Source organism: Physeter macrocephalus, chromosome 19, assembly GCF_002837175.3.
Source record: "Physeter macrocephalus isolate SW-GA chromosome 19, ASM283717v5, whole genome shotgun sequence".
NCBI classification, from domain to species: Eukaryota; Metazoa; Chordata; class Mammalia; order Artiodactyla; family Physeteridae; genus Physeter; species Physeter macrocephalus.
In genome coordinates, this window is record NC_041232.1 from 17622561 (window position 1) to 17642248 (window position 19688).

General features: G+C 45.0%; 2 protein-coding genes across 5 annotated transcripts in view; one reads left to right on the top strand and one right to left on the bottom strand.

Annotated features, from left to right (window-relative positions):
• The window catches only part of HVCN1 (hydrogen voltage gated channel 1), a 30459-nt gene extending 25994 nt beyond the window's left edge, over positions 1-4465 (top strand). For all 4 annotated transcript variants that reach the window (XM_007104209.4, XM_028479924.2, XM_028479923.1 and 1 more), the window contains 3 exons: positions 1320-1551; positions 3612-3724; positions 4087-4465. In XM_007104209.4, the coding sequence (XP_007104271.1) occupies positions 1320-1551; positions 3612-3724; positions 4087-4152 (411 nt within the window). In that variant the 3' untranslated portion in view covers positions 4153-4465. The remainder of the gene's footprint in view (positions 1-1319; positions 1552-3611; positions 3725-4086) is intronic.
• A 94-nt stretch (positions 4466-4559) lies between these two features.
• The window catches only part of TCTN1 (tectonic family member 1), a 28264-nt gene continuing 13135 nt past the window's right edge, over positions 4560-19688 (bottom strand). Inside the window, exons 6-15 of the mRNA XM_055080302.1 lie at positions 18366-18475; positions 16932-16952; positions 12024-12167; positions 11135-11260; positions 10652-10737; positions 9971-10111; positions 8209-8371; positions 6028-6153; positions 5447-5591; positions 4560-5247 (exon numbers count right to left, since the gene is read on the bottom strand). Of these exons, the coding sequence (XP_054936277.1) occupies positions 5448-5591; positions 6028-6153; positions 8209-8371; positions 9971-10111; positions 10652-10737; positions 11135-11260; positions 12024-12167; positions 16932-16952; positions 18366-18475 (1061 nt within the window). The 3' untranslated portion in view covers positions 4560-5247; position 5447. The remainder of the gene's footprint in view (positions 5248-5446; positions 5592-6027; positions 6154-8208; positions 8372-9970; positions 10112-10651; positions 10738-11134; positions 11261-12023; positions 12168-16931; positions 16953-18365; positions 18476-19688) is intronic.

A 19688-nucleotide genomic window follows, 5' to 3' on the forward strand; every position in this document is an offset into this window, starting at 1 on the left:
ATTCTCAAACCAGGAGCATGATTCCTTCCCATCCCCCAGAGGAAGATGAGCTGTTTTTCCTCCTGTCAACATTCTGACGTCCCTGTGCTGGAGCCATTTGGGGGCACGTGCCCACCATTTTTTCCCTGATTCACAGTTCCTGCCTGAGCCCATCCCAGACATTCACCCAAAGGGCAGTGGACGCACTGAAAATGCACTGTGCGGCCCATCACCAGTAACAGGGGAGAAGGCCAGGGGCTTAAAAGCATCTCCCCACACCCTTTGAAAAAAATTCAGTGAACAATGCAAAAATGTCTTTTCAAATGGCAAAAGAGCAGGCAGAAAATATTAAACCTCCTTCCTACTCATGGCCCCTTTCACCACGGCAGCCGTTAACGTTTTCTTCTGTGCCAACCCAAGTCCTCCCATAGATAGATGATTATCTTTCCTCTCCCTCTGTTGTTTAATAATCAGTAATATACCTCCTATACTCACTGTCTTGTGCCTTTTTCTTTACTTTTTATTATGAAAAGTGGCAAATATACATTTTGCTGTATTTGCTTTCTTTATATATATACATATCCACAAACACACCCATCTATTTTTGTCTGACCATTCGAAAGTAAGTTAGACATCACGGCACTTCACCCCTAAATACTAAATATCCAAACTGTCCCAAATTTGGTCACTGTGAGCCTCTTCGAGCTGACTGCTCTGTCCTCTTGACATGACTCCATTGCCTTTGAGCATTTCCTTGTTTTCTGGCCCCGGATGATGTCCCAGCTCATTCGTACTTTCCCTGCCCTGGAATGGAAAAGGTTACGTTAGTGCAGGCAGGTATTTATAAATCAAAATCTGGGAACTCTCTTCACTTACCATCTTACCATCATTTCTAGTCGATACATACGGATCAGCCTTGGTCTTTTGAACAACTGCGTAATGTTCCATGTGCAGGTACCATAATGCATTTAACAAGTGCCCTAGTCTAGTGGACATTTCTGTTGTTCTCCAAACAATGTAGAAAATCTTTTGTTCTGCAAATGTTGTTGCAGTAAATATCCTTACTGTCTTTGTGCACGCGTGAGCTTTGCAGGGCCAAAGGGCATGGTGGATGTTTTCAACTGCCAACTGCCCCACTGCCCTTGAGAGGGCAGCGTGTGTGCCGTTCCCAGCCACAGCCCGGCCGAGAACAGCGCCTAGTGCTGGCAGGGATTTGGGACTGGTCAAATGAATGGATTCTCTCGGTGACCGGGCAGGTGCATTCAAGGCCAGCTTGTCCGTGTGACCTGCCCCAGCCCGTGACAGCCTGAGTCTACTCTGTATCTCCTTGTCCCTTTCAGGTGTTCCACTACATGAGCATTGCCATCTTGACCTTTTTTATGATGGAGATTTTCTTTAAAATATTTGTCTTCCGCTTGGAGTTCTTTCACCACAAGTTTGAAATCCTGGACGCCATCGTCGTGGTGGTTTCCTTCGTCCTCGACGTTGTCCTCCTTTTCCAGGAGCATGAGTTTGAGGCTCTAGGGCTGCTGATTCTGCTCCGCCTGTGGCGGGTGGCCCGGATCATCAACGGTATGTCCCCTGCGCTCCTGGGCCGGGGCGGGGTGGGGGGGGGCGGCGGGGGGCGGCGGGGGATGGGACAGTGGGTGGAGCCTGGAAGGGGCGCAGAGGCCCTGGTCCTCCTCCTCCTGGCAACCAAGAGAAACATGAAGTGGTCTGATTTGGTGTCCCACTGTCACCTCTGTGGCTACAAATTGACACCAGGACATGTGCTCTGAGAGGAAGTGCCTTTCTCCTTCAGACTCTCATTTCTATGATTACTGAAAGATGTTTATGGCAAGGGTTAGACTAATCCCTGATCAATCCCTGCCAGCTTGGTTCCCAGAGCACCTTTGTTTTTCATTTGGTGTTTCCTGGAGAGTGTTCTACCAAACCCCATCCCACCTTGGGAGGGGCACCATCGGAAGGGAAGCAAGGAAGCTGAGAAATGCTGTACACTAGCCTCTGCCCCCTTTGAGAAAGTCACAACACGAGCTAGCACGATGAAGGCTCTGAGAACTGTAATTGTTTTCCAAGTTGACCAGTTCAACACTTTGGGAGGAAATAACACCTATGAGCATGCTGTAGACTCTGGCTCTGGAGGACACACTTGGGGAAATACTGCTTTACCGTATTTCAGGCAGAGATCCTCTTCCTCACACACTCTGTTGGTGCAGGGAGCCGCCATTTCAGAGAAGCCGTTTGTGCTGTGATCTTATGTGGACCTAGTGACTGGTTAGCAGTTCAGCCATCAGCAAACTAGTCAGAGTTGATCCAATGCCTGTCCTCGGACTTGCCGCATCAGAATCACCCTCAGCACTTTAAGTGGAGAGTCTGGTGCGGAGCCCAGAGGGAGGCGTCTGTCTGTGAAGCACTCCCAGGTGACTGGGTGTCCAGCAGGGTTGGGAATCCCTAGCCTAGTGCCCAGCACGACGGGCTGTGGGTCGTTGTCAGGAGACTGGGTGAGCGACCGTGCAGCCTGTTGGAAGCAGGCCCATCCCCTGCTGGGCACAGTGGGCCCCATCGCGCCTCCTGGGCTCTGCGGCTGCCTGCTGTGGTGCCACCGGGCCGGGGAAGGGGCTGTGCGAGCGGCTCTGTCGGGCATGTGGGCTTTGGGGGCGGCCAGTTCAGATCTAGTGATTAAAGTAAAGCCTATTAAGAACCTTTATTTGGGTTCTGTCAAAGGAAATAATGGAGGCTTTTCAGATAATATTTTAGGTGCTTATTTCGATTTTTTTCATCTAATCTAACAGAAAAATACTCTGTGCAAAGGTTATGTGAGGTAGATAGACCATGACTGATTATAAATGACTCATGAAGCAGTTACTACCCAGTACTCTCACATCACACTGTTGTGAGATTTGTTCATTTTGTCTAAATGGCAGCGAGGCATAGGACTGGCTATTGCCCGTTATTACATTGCTATCAAATTTAGTAGCGTGACTGAAGCAACACAAGGCTAAACCGGATTCAGTGAGACAACCAGGAACACTGGACCAGGGACGGCTCCTCCCAGGCCTTGTGGGCGCCACACGTGTGGGGGAAGGTCCGGACTCCGTCACTCACACCTGGAAAGGGGCGGAGCGGCCCCACTGCAGCCCAGTCTTTGAGGCCGTGTCTGCAGCATGGTGTGGGCACTTGGGAGCCACCCCCCCAGCCCCCAAGCCAAGATGCAGGTCATTGCCTGACAACTAAACTGGCCACAGCTCTGGAGGCAGAAAGTTGGCAAAGAGACAGTCCCAACCCCAAGCTTGAGCATTTCCAGGCTTGCACTTGGTGCCTTTTGAACAACTGCAGCTAAGTAGCAGGACTGTTGTGAGCTGCCCCTACTAAGGAGCTTAACCTTCATCTGGTCGGTGATTGTTTTTAAGGATTTCTCACACCGGACAAGCCAAAGAAGTATTTCACAGCTGGGTACCTAGTAGCTCAGAAATGAAAAATCTGACCCTCCTAGTTCTGATGCCTTTAAGCCATGATGACTGTTTTACTTGTCACCACTCTTTCCAGCTATACATTTGTAAGGAATACAGGTTTTTTCCCAAGGGGCTAAATTCGAGACCAGTATCATGGAGACCCTCGCAATTATTTTTCAGGGATAATTATCTCGGTTAAGACACGTTCTGAACGGCAACTACTAAGGTTAAAACAGATAAATATACAACTGGCCACCAAGATCCAACACCTTGAATTCAGCTGCTCTGAGAAGGTAAGAAGGTGTCTGGGAAAACGCCCTCTGTGTACACACATCGTTCCCTCCCTCCAGCTCTGAGCTTCTCCAGGCCAGGCCTCTGCTCACTCAGTGCCCTTAGCCCGGAGCCCACTTCCCTCGGTCAGGCCTTCCTCATCCTTTCGGATTAAGCTTAGGCGTTGCCTCCTCCCCTGCAGCTTCGCCAGGTCTCTCTCCTCACGGCCATCGCCGCTGGGCCCCGGCTGGCTGATGGCACGAGGAGCGTGGCTTGCACTCAGCTCTGCGTCCCTGTGCATGTCTGGGGCTCACTGTGTGACTGCCACGTCCCTGGTGAGGCTCAGAGGTAAATGCAGTTATTTGTCTGCTTTTTGTAACAACAGGAACAAGAAATTGAAAGACTTAACAAGCTATTGAGACAGCATGGACTTCTTGGTGAGGTGAACTAGAGGCATACGTGCTCCACCCCAAAGGGAAGACCTGCCTCACGGGCTTGTGACGAGGAAGACAGCCGCCCCTCCCGGGGCCATGCTGGGGAGAGGTTTGCTTTGATGGCTTTGCCTCACTGCCGCCAGCTTGGATTCTGGGGGACACAGTCTTTCAGAGGCTCTATTTCTTCCTTGGTGTGACTGAGAACGTCCCATCCCATTCCTACCCCACACTGTTTAACAAATGTATCATAAACTATATTTTTCTCACGCTGAACACTTTACTCTTGCTTGAAAATGAACAACGAGCTGGACAATTACTAGCTGTATATAAAACTTAATCTCATCAAATGTACAGTTTTCACATTTCACATGTATATGAAGGAACCAGTGCATCCTTTCATATGACCACTCTGAAAGACAAAAGAGAAAACAGAGCTACCTTAGCTATCAGCACATTCTAGAAAAGTCTTTTCTATTTCCAAGCTGTTCTAAACAGCTAATCACAATTTCCCCCAAGGAGCTTGTTCTCAAGTACCCAGCCCCTCCTCTGCATCCTCCAGCTTTTAGCTGGCTCCGCCTAGTTCTGCCCCCCGACAACATTTTTCTCAATTACTGTACAATTAATGTATAAAATAAACTCTCTCCTTCCCGTGGGCCCAAACTCTCTCCTTCCCGTGGGCCCTCTACTGTATTCTTTCTAGGTTCAACTGCTTGGAATCACTCTGTGGCATCCTATACCGGCCCACTAGCTGGAGAGCAAGCTAGCTCCAGTGCCTGGTACAAAAGTAGCAATTAAGACCCAAGACTCCACTGTAATTAACATGACATTTGGGGGAAGATCCCCTCGTGAGGCCTTGTACTCTACTTGCATGATTTTATACAACTTGATATTTTTGTACTCATTTTAACGGGACCTGAAAAGAAAGCCTGAACTAAAAATAATATTTTAAAAAATAACTCACATTAAAGCAGGGGATGAATAAACTGGATAAACCCTCAACGCCTGCACTACTTCAAGGTCTGTTCTCTTTACGCTCTTCCCAAAGGTGCAACGTGGCTTCCGCATATAACCTACGTGTTGAGAGTACTGGAAATGGCCAAGCCAGACCCCTTCTAAAGTCAAAGCAAGTAGAATGAAATTCCCAAAGGGAGAAAAGAGAGGAGGGAAGTGAGTGGAGAGGGGAAGTGTGTCGGTCTGGGGGCAACCTCAAGGGTTATACGTATAATAAAGTGGGATGTCTCCCAGGAGCCCTGGGCCCCACACGCACTTGATTAGACAGGTGTGGTGTAGTTTCCCTATTTAATGACTTACGTCAAACAAATGGGAAGAAGAAATTAAAGGGCAGCCTAGCATTGATGGTTGGCCGAGCTCTGAAGCCTGCCTCTGCAGGTGCAGACACATCCACAAAAGTAACAGCAGTGGAAATAAGAATTGTCCTTTTATTTCCTGAGTTGGTCTGTAATAAAAAAAAATCAGAGTGACGCAAGCCCTGCCCTCCAGTGTGTTCACCAGGATAACAAAGATGGGACAGCTTTCATTTCCTTCCTCACCCGACCACTGTTGGTTCATGAATCTGGTAGGTACGTGGAGGGCTAATCAGCCATTAACTCAGAGGAGAGATACAACTTTCACTCAGGTTGTCCTAAAACACTGATGTCATTCACAACTCAAGACAAGAGTTTTAAAGATCAAATCTAAACAAGAATGTTAATGTGAATAAAACCCCTGTGTTCAGGGGAGTTTTTTTCTCCAAGTAAAAGATAATGACTGCTAAATTGTTTTAAGAATCCAGATTGTTTAAATTTTAATTATCTTTTTTACAAAATAAATTTCACCTGTCACAGTTTTGTCTGGACTCGTGTCTTAACCTATACCTTTAAAATTTGGCCTACCTCAGGAAACGAGGATGAAATCAGATTTGCAGTTACATTGACGATTTTAGCCTGTGGGTTCAATAAGGATCCGTATTTAGTCCACTTCACTTCTATAGCCAACGCCACTGGGAGCTGGCAAGAATCCTGCAAAACAAAATGCCATTAATCAATTTGAGTATTAAACAACCTCAAGTCAAACTTAATCTGCAGTTCAGAGTTTTAATTACAAAATGTTTCACATATTACAAAATGTTCTGAACAAGAGAATGAATAGACTCTAGAAGTTCAGATAAAAACAGCTTAGAAAAAGCACGTATTTTAAAGTACTCAATGCTCCAAAATATTTTAACACCTAAAGCATAATTTTTCCATCCCTTCCCATCTCTAAAAAGGCCAGCATTACCTGGCAGCTGTGGTAACCCCAATACCCAACTGTGGAACCTCCAGGGCCTTAACAGCTCTAACTGCACCTGCCTGTTTACATCTACCTCAGAGATACTTCAGGAGAGAAGTTGGCAAGGGGGGAGAGGGAGAACGGTATTATTAACAGACAGAAATTAAACCTGACTGCATATCATGTTAAAATGCACTTAGAGGAAATTTAAGTGCTTTCTTTTCACTTATCTGATTTCATCAGTTGGCAATTAAAATGCTACATTGGGGTATACAGGCGGCATCTTAAGCTGTCAAAGACGTTAACTCTCCCTCTGCACCGAGAGCACTGGTGCCACAATGAAGCTGCCCGAGTTCAGGCTAGACACTGGGACCTGGGCCTGAGGCCTCTGCCCAGGACCCCTGTTTGCTCAGCCCTAAGGGGAAAATGGGCGAGGGGGCCTTCCAGACCTCTTTCCTGCCTTTACAGTCTCGTCAGTTGGCAAATGTAATAATGCTGAAGCTGCCCAACGGGGAGATGGAGTTCCACTGGAGTATTCTACTTTTGTGTATGTATGAAATTTTTCCACAATAAAAAGTTTTTAAAAATACATCTCTTTAGGGCATGAAAAGCTAGCAGGCTTGCTAGCTTTGGTGCCTGCCAAAAAGGCACGGGTGGAATTCCTTGGCTTAGAACTGCCTTTTAAGAAATTTGCAAGCTGAAAAATCCTTGAGAATATCCTGTTATTAGGAGAAGATGCAACACGCAGCTGGTATCAACTGAGCTTAGCAGATGCTCTCGTGCTGGCTATGCCTAGAAGGCTGGTACAAAACCCGTTCCAGGCCCTCTGAGCTCCCCGACCAGCACAGACCCCAGCAGTGCTAGTGTCTGCACTGCCGCCCCTCTCCCCTCAACCTGTGTCTTCCCTTCAGAGGGATAAGTAATAACTGGATGCCTTAACCATCTCTGAGAAACTAGAAGCAATTTGCCTGGTTCACTGAGGCAGCAGAGCTGAGCCAAGACTTAGCTGAACAGCAGGAACTGAGTAACCACGGGTCCCTGCTGGGGACTCGGCGGGGAAGGCAGGATCGGAGCTAGTCCTCACCCCCGTTATCCCCATGCTACACATGTGCTAAGCAGGTAATGAGAGGCCTGAAGAAACCGTGACAAGAAAAAGCCGGGCAATTAAAGGATAAGATGGGGAGCACGCCTGCGGTGACGGGGGCCAGCCCACACTCTGACGCTGAGACAAAAGAAAAAGGTGGGCAAAAGAACCACACGTGATCCAGAACCTACTTGGAGGACGTCAACTTCCATTAAACTCTTCTGGGAACTTTAGAATTGAAAGCTCTAACACGTGGACTGCTTTTATAGACCAGGGAACAATGGATGGGACAGCTGTGTGAACGGAAGTCTTGTTGAAACAGTCCTGACATTTACCTATAATATCACGATGCCTAGGGAAGGCCTTACATAACACCAACAAGGAACAGGATGGTGACTGGTAGTGGTTTCCATTTATGGAGTGACCACTAGGCACCATGAATGTTACCTCATTTAACTCTCAACAAGCCCATGAGGTCAGTAATACAGCTATCAGATGAGAAAACAGAGGCTCAAACCTGTAAAACCACTGGCCAAAGGCAACAATGCTAACTAGGGGCAAAATCAGTGTTCAAGATCCAGGCTCATCTAACGACAAAGCCCAAGCTCCTACCCAGGGCCCCCACCACCAGCTCCCCCACTGCCTCTACCTCCCCACACTGAGGGGCAGGTGCACGTTGGAGAGACCACTAGCATGTGGCCTTCAACTTCTCCCCCTTTACCTTCATGTGGGACGTCTGGGTGATGAAGTGGACGGGTACCCAGTCCAGCACATCCTGGGCCTGAGAATTTCCAAAAGGGGCCACATAATCTGGGAAGCCCTGGCCCTTCAGCAGGCTCTCCACCTTCTGCGCTACCAGCTGACACGTGATAGCTTTGGTCAGTCTTTTGGGAAAGAAAACAAGGTCAACCGAATGAGGTGATTGTTCAGACCTGCAGTTTTGTTTTGTTTTTTTAAAATAAGTGTCAGGGTCATATTTTATTTTGACATTTCTCTGGTACACAAAAAGTACTAAAAATAAGAGACAAGGTATTAGCCTTTATGTTACATCTGCAAAATGCATCACTTTAATACAGTGTTAGTACCCATAACATCTCTGATTATAGAACATCGTACCTGCAGTTTTTACAGCCCTCAACAACACGCATATTCTCTCTAGTTTCTTTTCTCACTCTCTAAAAGGGGATTTTTTGAAGTTAAAGTGTCTCTCACTTTGTGAAATCTTCGTTGGCCAGGGAGATGAATCCAAAACAATGTTTCCCAAACTGTATTCCATGGAGAGGCTCTGTACAAGAAGGGTTCCATGGCCAAAAATTTGGGAACTATTGCATACCCATGTCCCCCCTGAAGTACACTGGTGTACTGAAGACTCTGAGAAGTACTTACTTAGTAAGGAATCATGTTTTTAACTTTAATTTGGTGTTTCCCAAACACACTGGGCCACAGACATACCCCTGCTGACATGTTATGGAAATGTATCCCATGGAACCCTCTTGAGAAATGCTAGTCTAAAGCAATCAGAATAATGTAAATGGTGAATATTGGTCTAACCAAAATAATGATGTAGATACCCTGGGGAGACATAAGGATGGGAAGTGAGCAGGTGGTGGGGTAGGGGATCAAAGGAGAAAGAGCCAAATCTTCATCTTCCAGAGTGGGAACTCAATAAATAATAAAAGTCATAATAAAATAGATAAGCAACAAGGACCTATTGTATAGCAAAGGGAACTATGTTCAATTGTTGTAATAACCTATAATGGAAAAGAATCTGAATCTGAAAAGAATATAACTGAATCACTTTGCTGTACACCTGAAATTATAAATCAACTATACTTGAATAAAAAAATTAAAAATAAGTAAGTCATAAAACCAAAAAAATCAAGAAGTAGCATTACGTGTGGGTTATTTAAATATTTGGGGGTAAATTTCAAAAAAATCAGCTGTAAGAGTTGCAAGTGATTGTCTCTGGGATGGGGGAAATAAAGGTAAGAACTACTGTCTTTAGAACAAGCCATGAAGAGCTGTTTGACATTTTACATTATGTTTGATAATAAAAAGATAAATTAAAAACAGATCACATTCAGGCTGCCTCTCATTGGGTTTGTTGTGCTGAGTATATTAAAATTCAGAAATAAAGGAAGGACTTTCAGAGAACATATTTTTGCTATGAACTCAAGAGCTATGCCACCTTAGAAACAAAACATACGAAGCCTTGAGATTTTTACTCCGCCGTATTTGATAAGCGAAAGGGTTGTAACACTTTCCTTTGAATCATGACAAATGGTTTATGGTTATGAGAATTAAAATTAGAAAACCAAAACTACATCATTGTAAGTTATTGTTACTGTTGCTACTACCCACTAATAATAATGCTAATGAGCTTGTCAGCTGATGCAGAGGTCTGATTAAAATGCGAAGGGTAAGAATGCTTTGTTTTCTGATCAACACAAACAGGCTCCAACAGAAGCAAGTTACTCTCTTACCTGAGTTTACAGCCAGATTGCATGTTGTAACCAAATAATACTGGGGTCCGGATCCCCGCTATTGCTAAGCAGTCTTGCTCAGCTGTGCTACGAAGAAGAGTAAATTGTCCATATCTGTTCGTGGTCTGCATAATCCCAGACATTCACAGAAGGTTAAGGGAGTTGCCCAGTACTAAAGCAGCTGATTCTTAGGAGATGGTGTCACATGAGTCACATTAGAGAGACCCAAATATCCCTTTCTCTAGGTCTCGGGAATTTTGACAGTTATTTTCCAGAAGAGGGCAAAAAATAGATATAACTATTTTCCTTGATTAGGAGATCCTCAGGAGAAAACTTCTCAGAAACAGGCCCTTCAAAATTAACTCCAAATTTTCAAAATCCCTCAATTTGTTTAAGAGTCTCTGTTTAAGTATAAAATTAAATACCTCTAAATGTCTGTCAACCTTTCTGTCTTAAGATTTTCACTGTAAGACACTGACAGTCTCCTGGGCCGTACTGCTCCACCCTGTCAGGCTCCACAGCAAGTCAGGCCCTACTTGCTGTGCAGGCAGAGCCACCCACAGGAAGCTCTGGCCAAGACTGGTCTCTCGAGTCCAGCCCTCAGGACTCTCAGCAATAAGAAGTGCGGCCCACACACGTGGACAGGGAAATCAAGCTTCTCTATGGTGCCAAAAAGGATATCCCTTCTGAGGCTGAAATCCAGCAGCTAACGGGAGTCCCACAACATAACCAGGGTTTCCACTGAGAGGAACTGGCTTTGTATTTTGCTGAAAGACAATGCAGAAATGCCCCAAGTAATTCTCGTTTTAATAAGGAAATGGCAGAGAGAAAATGAAATGGTTTTCATAATAAAATGTGGGATTACCAACCAATAAAAGAATCTCTCTCCCTACTCAGAACTATAAATATATCTGCTGAGTGTAGGAGTACATCATGCTGTAAAAGAACAAGCTCACATGGAAGAGAATCTTATTCCCAAATGGAAAAGACACAAGGACTCTGGCTTGATTTCATTACAAACTCGACAGGCTACATGCAAGCCCTTTGTTCCATACAAATGGTTAGATGTGGTAATACTTCTAATTTGAGATTTTTTTTTCCCACTAAGTCATGATTTCTTTATACTTGGCAATTACATACTTATACAAAATTGATCAAACTTACCTGAATAAAATAAATTTCAAACTTTTGCTGGAATGGAACCATTGCACTGCTAACTGCTCCCAGAAGAACAAAGACATCAGCTTTTATTATCTCACCTGCATTTGTATATGTGAGGCTATACTTCACCTAAAAAACAAAATGATACTTCAAATACACCTGTTTCCAATAAATTTCTGTAGCTGTATTAATAACTCAGATAAAAAAACACGTATCTAGGAGGCAAATCCTTTCCCACTTCTCCACGTGTTAAAGCTTTTCTCTCCTGTCCAATCGGATTATGGGAGGCGTTACCTCAGCATCAGCCCCAGCTGACAGACAGGGGCATCTAAGCCTTTCTGCGCCCAATTACATAAGTTCCAAATCAGCTGGCCTGAGCAGAATGTAATCAGCCTATCTGTGCAGATAAATGTGCTAAAACAACAGCAGCAGGACTTCCCTGGTGGTCCAGTGATTAAGACTCTGCACTCCCAATGCAGGGGGCCCAGGTTTGATCCTGGTCAGGGAACTACATCCTGCATGCCGCAACTAAAGGAGCCAGCATGCCACAACTAAAAGATCCCGCATACCACAATGAAGATCCTGTGTGCCGCAACTAAGACCCAGTGCAGCCAAATAAATAAATATTAAAAAAAAAAAAACCGCAACAACAAATTTGGATGTATCCTTATAAGTTACTAGGTTTGTGGAGAGAAATCACACGATTATTTCAGAGACAAAGAAGCGACCTCTGATGAGACAGGATAAAGGGAAGTAGGAGGCCAAGACAAGAAAAGTGATACCATTGGATGGCCAGAGCCCCCTTTGGAGGGCATCCAGTTACCCCTCAACACCACGCAGCTTGAGTCGCCCACAAACAGAGCAAACTTTCAAAGCCAAATTGGGCACCTACCTCAAGAACGACGTTAGTGCAGATTTTATCATGCCCAGCCTCGACAAGAACCAGCGGCCTCAATACATCAGTGTCAGTGTCTTCCAGTCGGGTTAGCGTTTTATTTAGAGACTGAATGATGATGGACTGAACAGTGATAGGGACCTGCAAAGTAAAGTCCTGGATTACTAAAGACACACCACAACGGAGGTGAATGGGTTAAAATAACGAAAAACTTGAAACACACCTCCACAGATACACTGCCAAGAAGGGAAAAGCATGCTATAGAACAACATGCATACTAGAATTCCACATTTGCAAAAACACATATTTATATGTAAACACATGCATACATTCACAAAGAAAATATCTGAAAAGGATATAAGCAAAATGTTAAGTGATTACCTCTGGAAACATGTTCACACAAAAACGTGTACACAAATGTTCACAGCAGCATTCTTTTTTTTATTTGTTTTGTTTTTTTTGTTTTTGCGGTATGCGGGCCTCTCACTGTTGTGGCCTCTCCCGCCGAGGAGCACAGGCTCCGGATGCGCAGGCCCAGCGGCCATGGCTCACGGGCCCAGCCGCTCTGCAGCACGCGGGATCCTCCTGGACCGGGGCACGAACCCGCGTCCCCTGCATCGGCAGGCGGGCTCTCAACAACTGCGCCACCAGGGAAGCCCAGCAGCATTCTTAATAGCCCAAAACTAAAAATAACCCAGTTGTCATTCATCAACTGATGAATGGATAAATAAAATGTGGTCTATCCATACAAAAGAATATCATAAATAAAAAGAATCATCTACAAAAAGGAATGAAGCACTAACACATGCTACAACATAGACGAATCCTGAAAACACTGTGCCAAATGAAAGAAGCCAGACACAAAGGACCACGTACTACATGATCCCATCTAAAGGAAATGTCCAGAATAGGCAAATCCAGAGAGACAGAAAGTAGATTAGTGGTTGCCAGGGGCTGGGGGAGAAGGTTGGGGTAGAATGAAGGGTGACTGCTAATGAGCACAGGGTTTCTTTCTGGGGTGGTGAGAATGTTCTGGAATTAGATATTGGTGATGATCACATAACCTTGTGAATATACCAAAAACCACTGAATTGTACACTTTAAAATGTTAAGTTTTATAGTACGTGAATTATATCCCAAACACACACACACATACACACACACTCCCATCACAACATCAAATGCACACATACACTCTCACCTCCAAACCACAGCTCCTACTGATAAACGCACTCACTGTATACACACACGTGCACATTCTTCACACAATCCCAGGGTCCATCCTCCTAAAGCCCCACAACCTCTGTGAATATATGCTTGATCCAGTTTATACACAACTTCTACACACACCCTTACACACGCACACAATGGGTGGTGGGATCGTGGGTAAGAAAAACAGAGACAAACACATTTTTAAAGCAAAAGCAGGAAGCCCTGGTTACACCAATGCTATTAAAGGACATTTTTCACTTATGGCCATTGCCAGCAGAGTGACAAAGCACCAAGCAATCCTTTAAATGGCTCAAACCTCTAGATATTTATTTTGGCCTCTTCGTACTATGAGACAAGTCTGATGTTTGCTCTAAATGCCTGCTTTTAGAAACCACTGTTTAGGAAGGAACCTAATTTGTATCTAGTTGTTCATATTGCTCTGAACTTTGCCCTCAACCATGTACTATGTTGTTTATCATTCAAAATTACTAAGTATTTAAGCTGTAATTTTATAGATAAACAGGAGTTCTTATGTACTGCTCCCATGACCAAGAAGACCGGCAACTATCCTTGTAAGTCAAACCTCTAATGTAAGAACGTGACGTGGCTCAGAAGCAAAGATGAGCTGTCATGTGAGGAGTCGCAGGAGGGCAACACCAGTCACCACAACGTCCTCTGCATAACAAGTCGCACCACTGGGTTTAAGAGTTACGCAGGGAGTACCATGCTACCGGTAAATTAGCTCTTAAGCAAGTCATCGAAAGATAACCCTGGATTCCTTTATCTGAACATGCCCTGATTCAGCAATGATACTGTGCTCTAAGAAAGTGCACACCGTTCCCTATCAGCCTCTGATGGAGCCATTCCCATGGTGTGTGGCAGAAACCGAAGGGTTCAGTTGGCTTTGTAAAGACTGATGGATGAGTGTAAGTGGCAAGAGCTGCGCTACTATATCACCATCCACTGGACCAGACACAAGAATGAAAATGGTACGGCTCTTCTGGTTTCCTGAATGTCCTTTTCAGTCATATCCCATTCCCAAACTACCCACTGGCAAAGAACTAAAGCATACTTAACAATGAAACTACAGGGCCATGACAATCTCTCATTGATGGTTCAATAGATACTGACAATAATTCCAAGCAATCACAATGGGCTTCTATTAATGGGGAGACTGGATCCGATTTTTATATTCCTCATCCTCTAACAGACCTTGGAAGCCGCATTTTAAAAGAATTTAAACACATCCCTGATATTAGTTTACACCCTTCGGAGCACAAGCTTTGGTGTCACACAGATCTGAGTTGGAAGTCGCAGTCTGCCACTTCTGACTGTGTGGCCACAGGACGCAAAGAGAGAACATGTGTGAAACTTTCAAACTCAGGGCTTGGCACACAGTAGAGCTAGTCCAATGTCATGGTTAAGAATAAGGTCTCTGACGCCAGACAGCTTGGTTTCTTGTCCCAGCTCTGCCTCTTCCCCGCTGTGTAGCCTTGAGCAAGCTAAGTCATCTCTTTGTGACTCACACGCCAGAGTGCCAACAACAGGACCTACCTCCTAGACTCACTGGGACAACTAAAGGACTGCAGACACACATACGCTTGGAACACTGCCTGGCACATAGTACGTGCCTTTGAGTAACGTCCTATTATCCCTCACAATAGGTCTTCCCTTCTTGATTGAATCAATCCTCAGTCATTCATTCAATTAACACATAACCCACTGAGTGCCCAGTACCTACTAGGCACCATCTTAGTACCAACACTATATGGCATACAGGGCGGCTGTCCCCACAGACAGTTCAAGCTTTGAATGCTATAATAAAAGCACTTTTTAGTGGCTGGAAGTATTTGAGAGCTAGTCTATTATATGACTTTCAAACTGCGTCCCTGGGAGCTGTAGGGTTCCTCACAGGGACGAAAAAGGAGAAAGATGGGGAGGTCAGGCAGGTAAAGGGCTTCTGACCCCACCCCTGCTCCAACTAGGGGCTTTGTTTTTTGGTTTTTTTAAAAAATTAATTTATTTATTTTTATTTATTTGTTTTCGGCTGCACTGGGTCTTCATTGCTGTGCGCGGGCTTTCTCTAGTTGCGTCGAGCAGGGGCTACTCTTCATTGCGTTGCACAGACTTCTCATTGCAGTGGCTTCTCTTGTTGCGAAGCATGGGCTCTAGGCACGTGGGCTTCCGTAGTTGCAACACGCAGGCTCAGTAGTTGGGGCTCACGGGCTCTAGAGCGCAGGCTCAATAGTTGTGGCGCACGGGCTTAGTTGCTCCACAGCATGTGGGATCTTCCCGGACCAGGGCTCAAACCCGTGTCCCCTGCATTAGCAGGCGGATTCTTAACCACTGCACCACCAGGGAAGCCCCATCTAGGGGCTTTCGATTCAATCCATGTTACACACTAGGGAAGGCCCTCCCTTCTTTCACTTGAAGAAGCACTATAACTGAAATAAGTTTGAAAGCACCTTCACAGATGAGGAAATCCAGGCCCACACACAGTAGTGTGAAGTCCAAAGTCACACAGTTGCTCCACAGCATGTGGGATCTTCCCGGACCAGGGCTCAAACCCGTGTCCCCTGCATTAGCAGGCGGATTCTTAACCACTGCACCACCAGGGAAGCCCCATCTAGGGGCTTTCGATTCAATCCATGTTACACACTAGGGAAGGCCCTCCCTTCTTTCACTTGAAGAAGCACTATAACTGAAATAAGTTTGAAAGCACCTTCACAGATGAGGAAATCCAGGCCCACACACAGTAGTGTGAAGTCCAAAGTCACACAACCATTCCTTTCCAAATGTCTACCTCAAACATGTTTGTGTCCAGAGACGTCATGAAATCAATCACAGTGGCTACTGCTGTCCGCAGTGCTTCCTGCGTGCTAGCTGCTGCACCAAGCACCGAGTCTTTCATTATGTGCATTCTCTCCCTCGAGCCTTACATCAAGCCTCTGGGGCAGAGACCTACCATCCACTTGCAACTGGGGAGACTGAGGCATATGTCACACAAGAAAACAACAGCAAAGCTGTCTTTCGAACCAAGGGCAACCAATTCCACAGGCTCTGGGAGACTATGACAAGGCCACTGCCTTGGACTCCTTGGGGACTGTATTCACAGGCAGGCACAGGGTGCAGCCCCAAGAGTAAGAGGTAGATCCACCATCCTTCTCTCTGACATATCTGCAAAGAGACCGTGGCCTCCTGACCACAGCTCTATAGGGCTCCTGAGCTGGGGCCATAAGGCTTTGAATAGAACCCACCTGCAACTCAACACTGGAAGCTACACTGAGTGCTCACCTCCTACACAGGTGTGTACATTCACTGGGCAAAAGGTTTCTTTCTATCTTCTGCACTGGACAGGCAGAATCCTGGGAGCTAGCCAGCTCTCCCGACAAGAGGCCAAGAAGATATCAAGGGATGCCCTGAAAGCACAGAAGCCAATCACACCCATTGTCAGTCAAGACAGCTACGTCATTTAAACATGAACAAGTGTGACTACAAAAACTAAGGAATTTGAAAATCTGACCCTTTTGTGATAGCAAAAGGATGGTCTACTAAGGAGTTTCCCTATTTCATTTCTGCTTGCTTTTTGGCAAATGTTTTTGTTATTGGCAGTAAGGTACCCTTCTGACCATAAGCGTATTCATTTCAAACACTCCGAAGTAAGCCAATAATTCCATTAAGAAGTACTCTTACCTTTGTTCCTGAACCAGGCACCTAGATAAAAAGAACAACAAATTTTGTTAAGTACAAGAAAAAGAAGCATTTTTATTGCTTTTTCAGACTGTGGGTTAAAGGGCACATTCATCTTATTAAACACTTCTCAAAGAGGAAAACAGAATTTCCTTAATCAAGACTTGCCACCTACATATTTTTGTATCTGTGTCATAATAACTTTACATTTCCCTTCTACATTCATTTCCTTCAGACTGGGAGCTCAGGAGACCAGCCCAACAGAGCTAGTCTCAGGAAGCCTCCATGCTTCAGTGTAATTATGCAGTATTTTCCATATGGTCATCGGTGACATAACACTGTAGGGAAGACATGGCTCCCATCCTGGTCACTTGCGCTGCGCCTGTCCTCATCGGAAGGACACCACTGCCTGCCCAGGCAATGTCCAGTCTCCTAAGTGGCCTTCCTGCCAGTAGCCTGAGCCCCCTCGAGGCCAGGCTCCTGCTTCCCCAGCACAGCTGGAGCTCTTTTCCTGAAGAACTCCACCTCCCTTCATTCCTGTCCCCACGCCGCCAATCCCACTTCTCTAACCCCAAGACGCCCTATTAGGCCAATGGGAGCTTTGGGGAGGGGGATGAGTGGACGTGGGCGGGCCTAAGCTGAAAAAGAACTGTGCCTGCACGCCTGAGGGACTGCTTCCAGGACAATTGTGAGAAGTCACACGAATTGGAAGAATTCACAGGCATAGATGGCTGACTTTGAGGAGAGAGGGAGAGGGAAAAGGCAGGGAGAGGAAAGATTAAACTTGATTCTGAAAACTGAAGCCCAGATGAATACAGGTGCCATGGACGCCCCTGTCACCACACTCCAGAAATCAGAAGGGGAAGGGGGCTTTCACAATCATCATATGGTTTTTAATCACTGAAAAATGTCTTCTCCCCTTGCAACCCTTCACATCACCCACCAAGCAGGCCAGTGGCCTCTCATATATTCAGTTCAGGCTTCAGTCACCGTAAGCAGGAAGAAGGGGCCTCTTCACACGGGGGCCTCTTCTTCTCCAGCAAACCTATTTCCTGTCCTTTCCTGGGCGCTTATTTCATCTGCCAACCAGAAAGATAACTTTGTGGTGCTAACATGATCATTTCCGTGACAGACGTTAAGATGTTTTTATAATTCTAAAGGTTTTGGTTATTAATAAAGGTCTTTTTAATTCAGGAGACAGACTATTGGTTACCATCAAAATGAATGAAAGCAAAATATGAGCTAACTATATAAAAATAAAAATTATTTTAAGTGATTATTTCAATATCTTTGGTATCAGTATACCAAAGAACTGGAGAAGAAAAATTGAGTGTCAATCATGTATTGAAATGATGCTCTACTTATCATATTTTAAAAGGGTACAAAGAACAGAAAATAAACCCAATGAATCAAGTTTCACTTCAAAATAATTCTTACCCTCAAAATTTTAGGGCTGCTGTAATAAGCCAGGCTCAAGGTTTCAATTTCTTTACACTGTTCCAAATTTATCCTTCTGGTGCACTTAACAGCTTGGTTAACCAGAAATGCTGGAAATCGTAGCATTCCCAAGGGAAAGGGAAAAAAATTTTAAAAACAAGAAAAATTTTAACTGTCCAATAGTAACTAAAAAATTGTAACCTAAGTAAAACTGCAAAGTTATGACACAGACATAATATGCTTAATATAGGGTTTGAAAAATTATTTTTCAAATACATAATACATTCACATGATTCAAAATTCAAAAGGCACAAAAGATATGGAGAGAAGTCTCCCCCCAACTCTTGTCCCCCAGCAACCACCAGTTCCCTTCCCCAGAGACAGTCAGCATGAAGTTTCTTGTGTATCTTTCTGGAAATATCCTATGCAAATAAAAGCATGTGTGTGTATATATGTATGTGTATATATATGTATGTGTGTGTGTATACAAATTTTTTTTTTTTTTTAGTATTTCTTTCCCCTTTTGGAAACAAACTCACAATATATATTCTGCCCTTTGTTTTTTTCACTGAACAATGTATCCTGGAGTTCAGTATATCTCAGTACATGAAGAGCTTCCTCCTACTCTTTTTAGGGAGAATTAGTATTCTATTATAGACATGCCATAATTTATTCAACCAGTTCCCCACTAATGGAAGCTGTCTCCAGCTTTGCTATAATAATGCTGCAATCTATTGTTTTACATGTGGGCCAGAGTTTCTGTAGGACCAACTCCTAGAAGTAGAAAAGCTAGGTCAAAGGGCATATTCATTTGCAATATTGATACATAATACTAAAGTGCTCTTCACAGAGGCCTTACCAATTTTTAGTCCCACCAGCAATATAGACAAGTGCCTACTTATCCACAGACTTAAATTTCTTTATGCTTTGCCAATCCATTAGGTGGAACGGTATCTCAGTTTCGTTGGGTTTTTTTTTCTCATTAATTTTTTTGGCTGCATTGGGTCTTCGTTGCTGCCCGCAGGTTTTCTCTAGTTGCGGTGAGCGGGGGCTACTCTTCGTGAGGTGCAAGGGTTTCTCACTGTGGTCGCTTCTCTTGTTGCAGAGCACAGGCTCTAGGCACACAGGCCTCAGTAGTTGTGGCACACAGGCTCAATAGTTGTGGCTCACGGGCTCTAGAGCACAGGCTCAGTAGTTGTGGTGCACGGGCTTAGTTGCTCCACAGCATGTGGGATCTTCCCAGACCAGGGCTCACACCCATGTCCCCTGCATTGGCAGGCAGATTCTTAAACACTGTGCCACCAGGGAAGTCCCTCAGTTTCA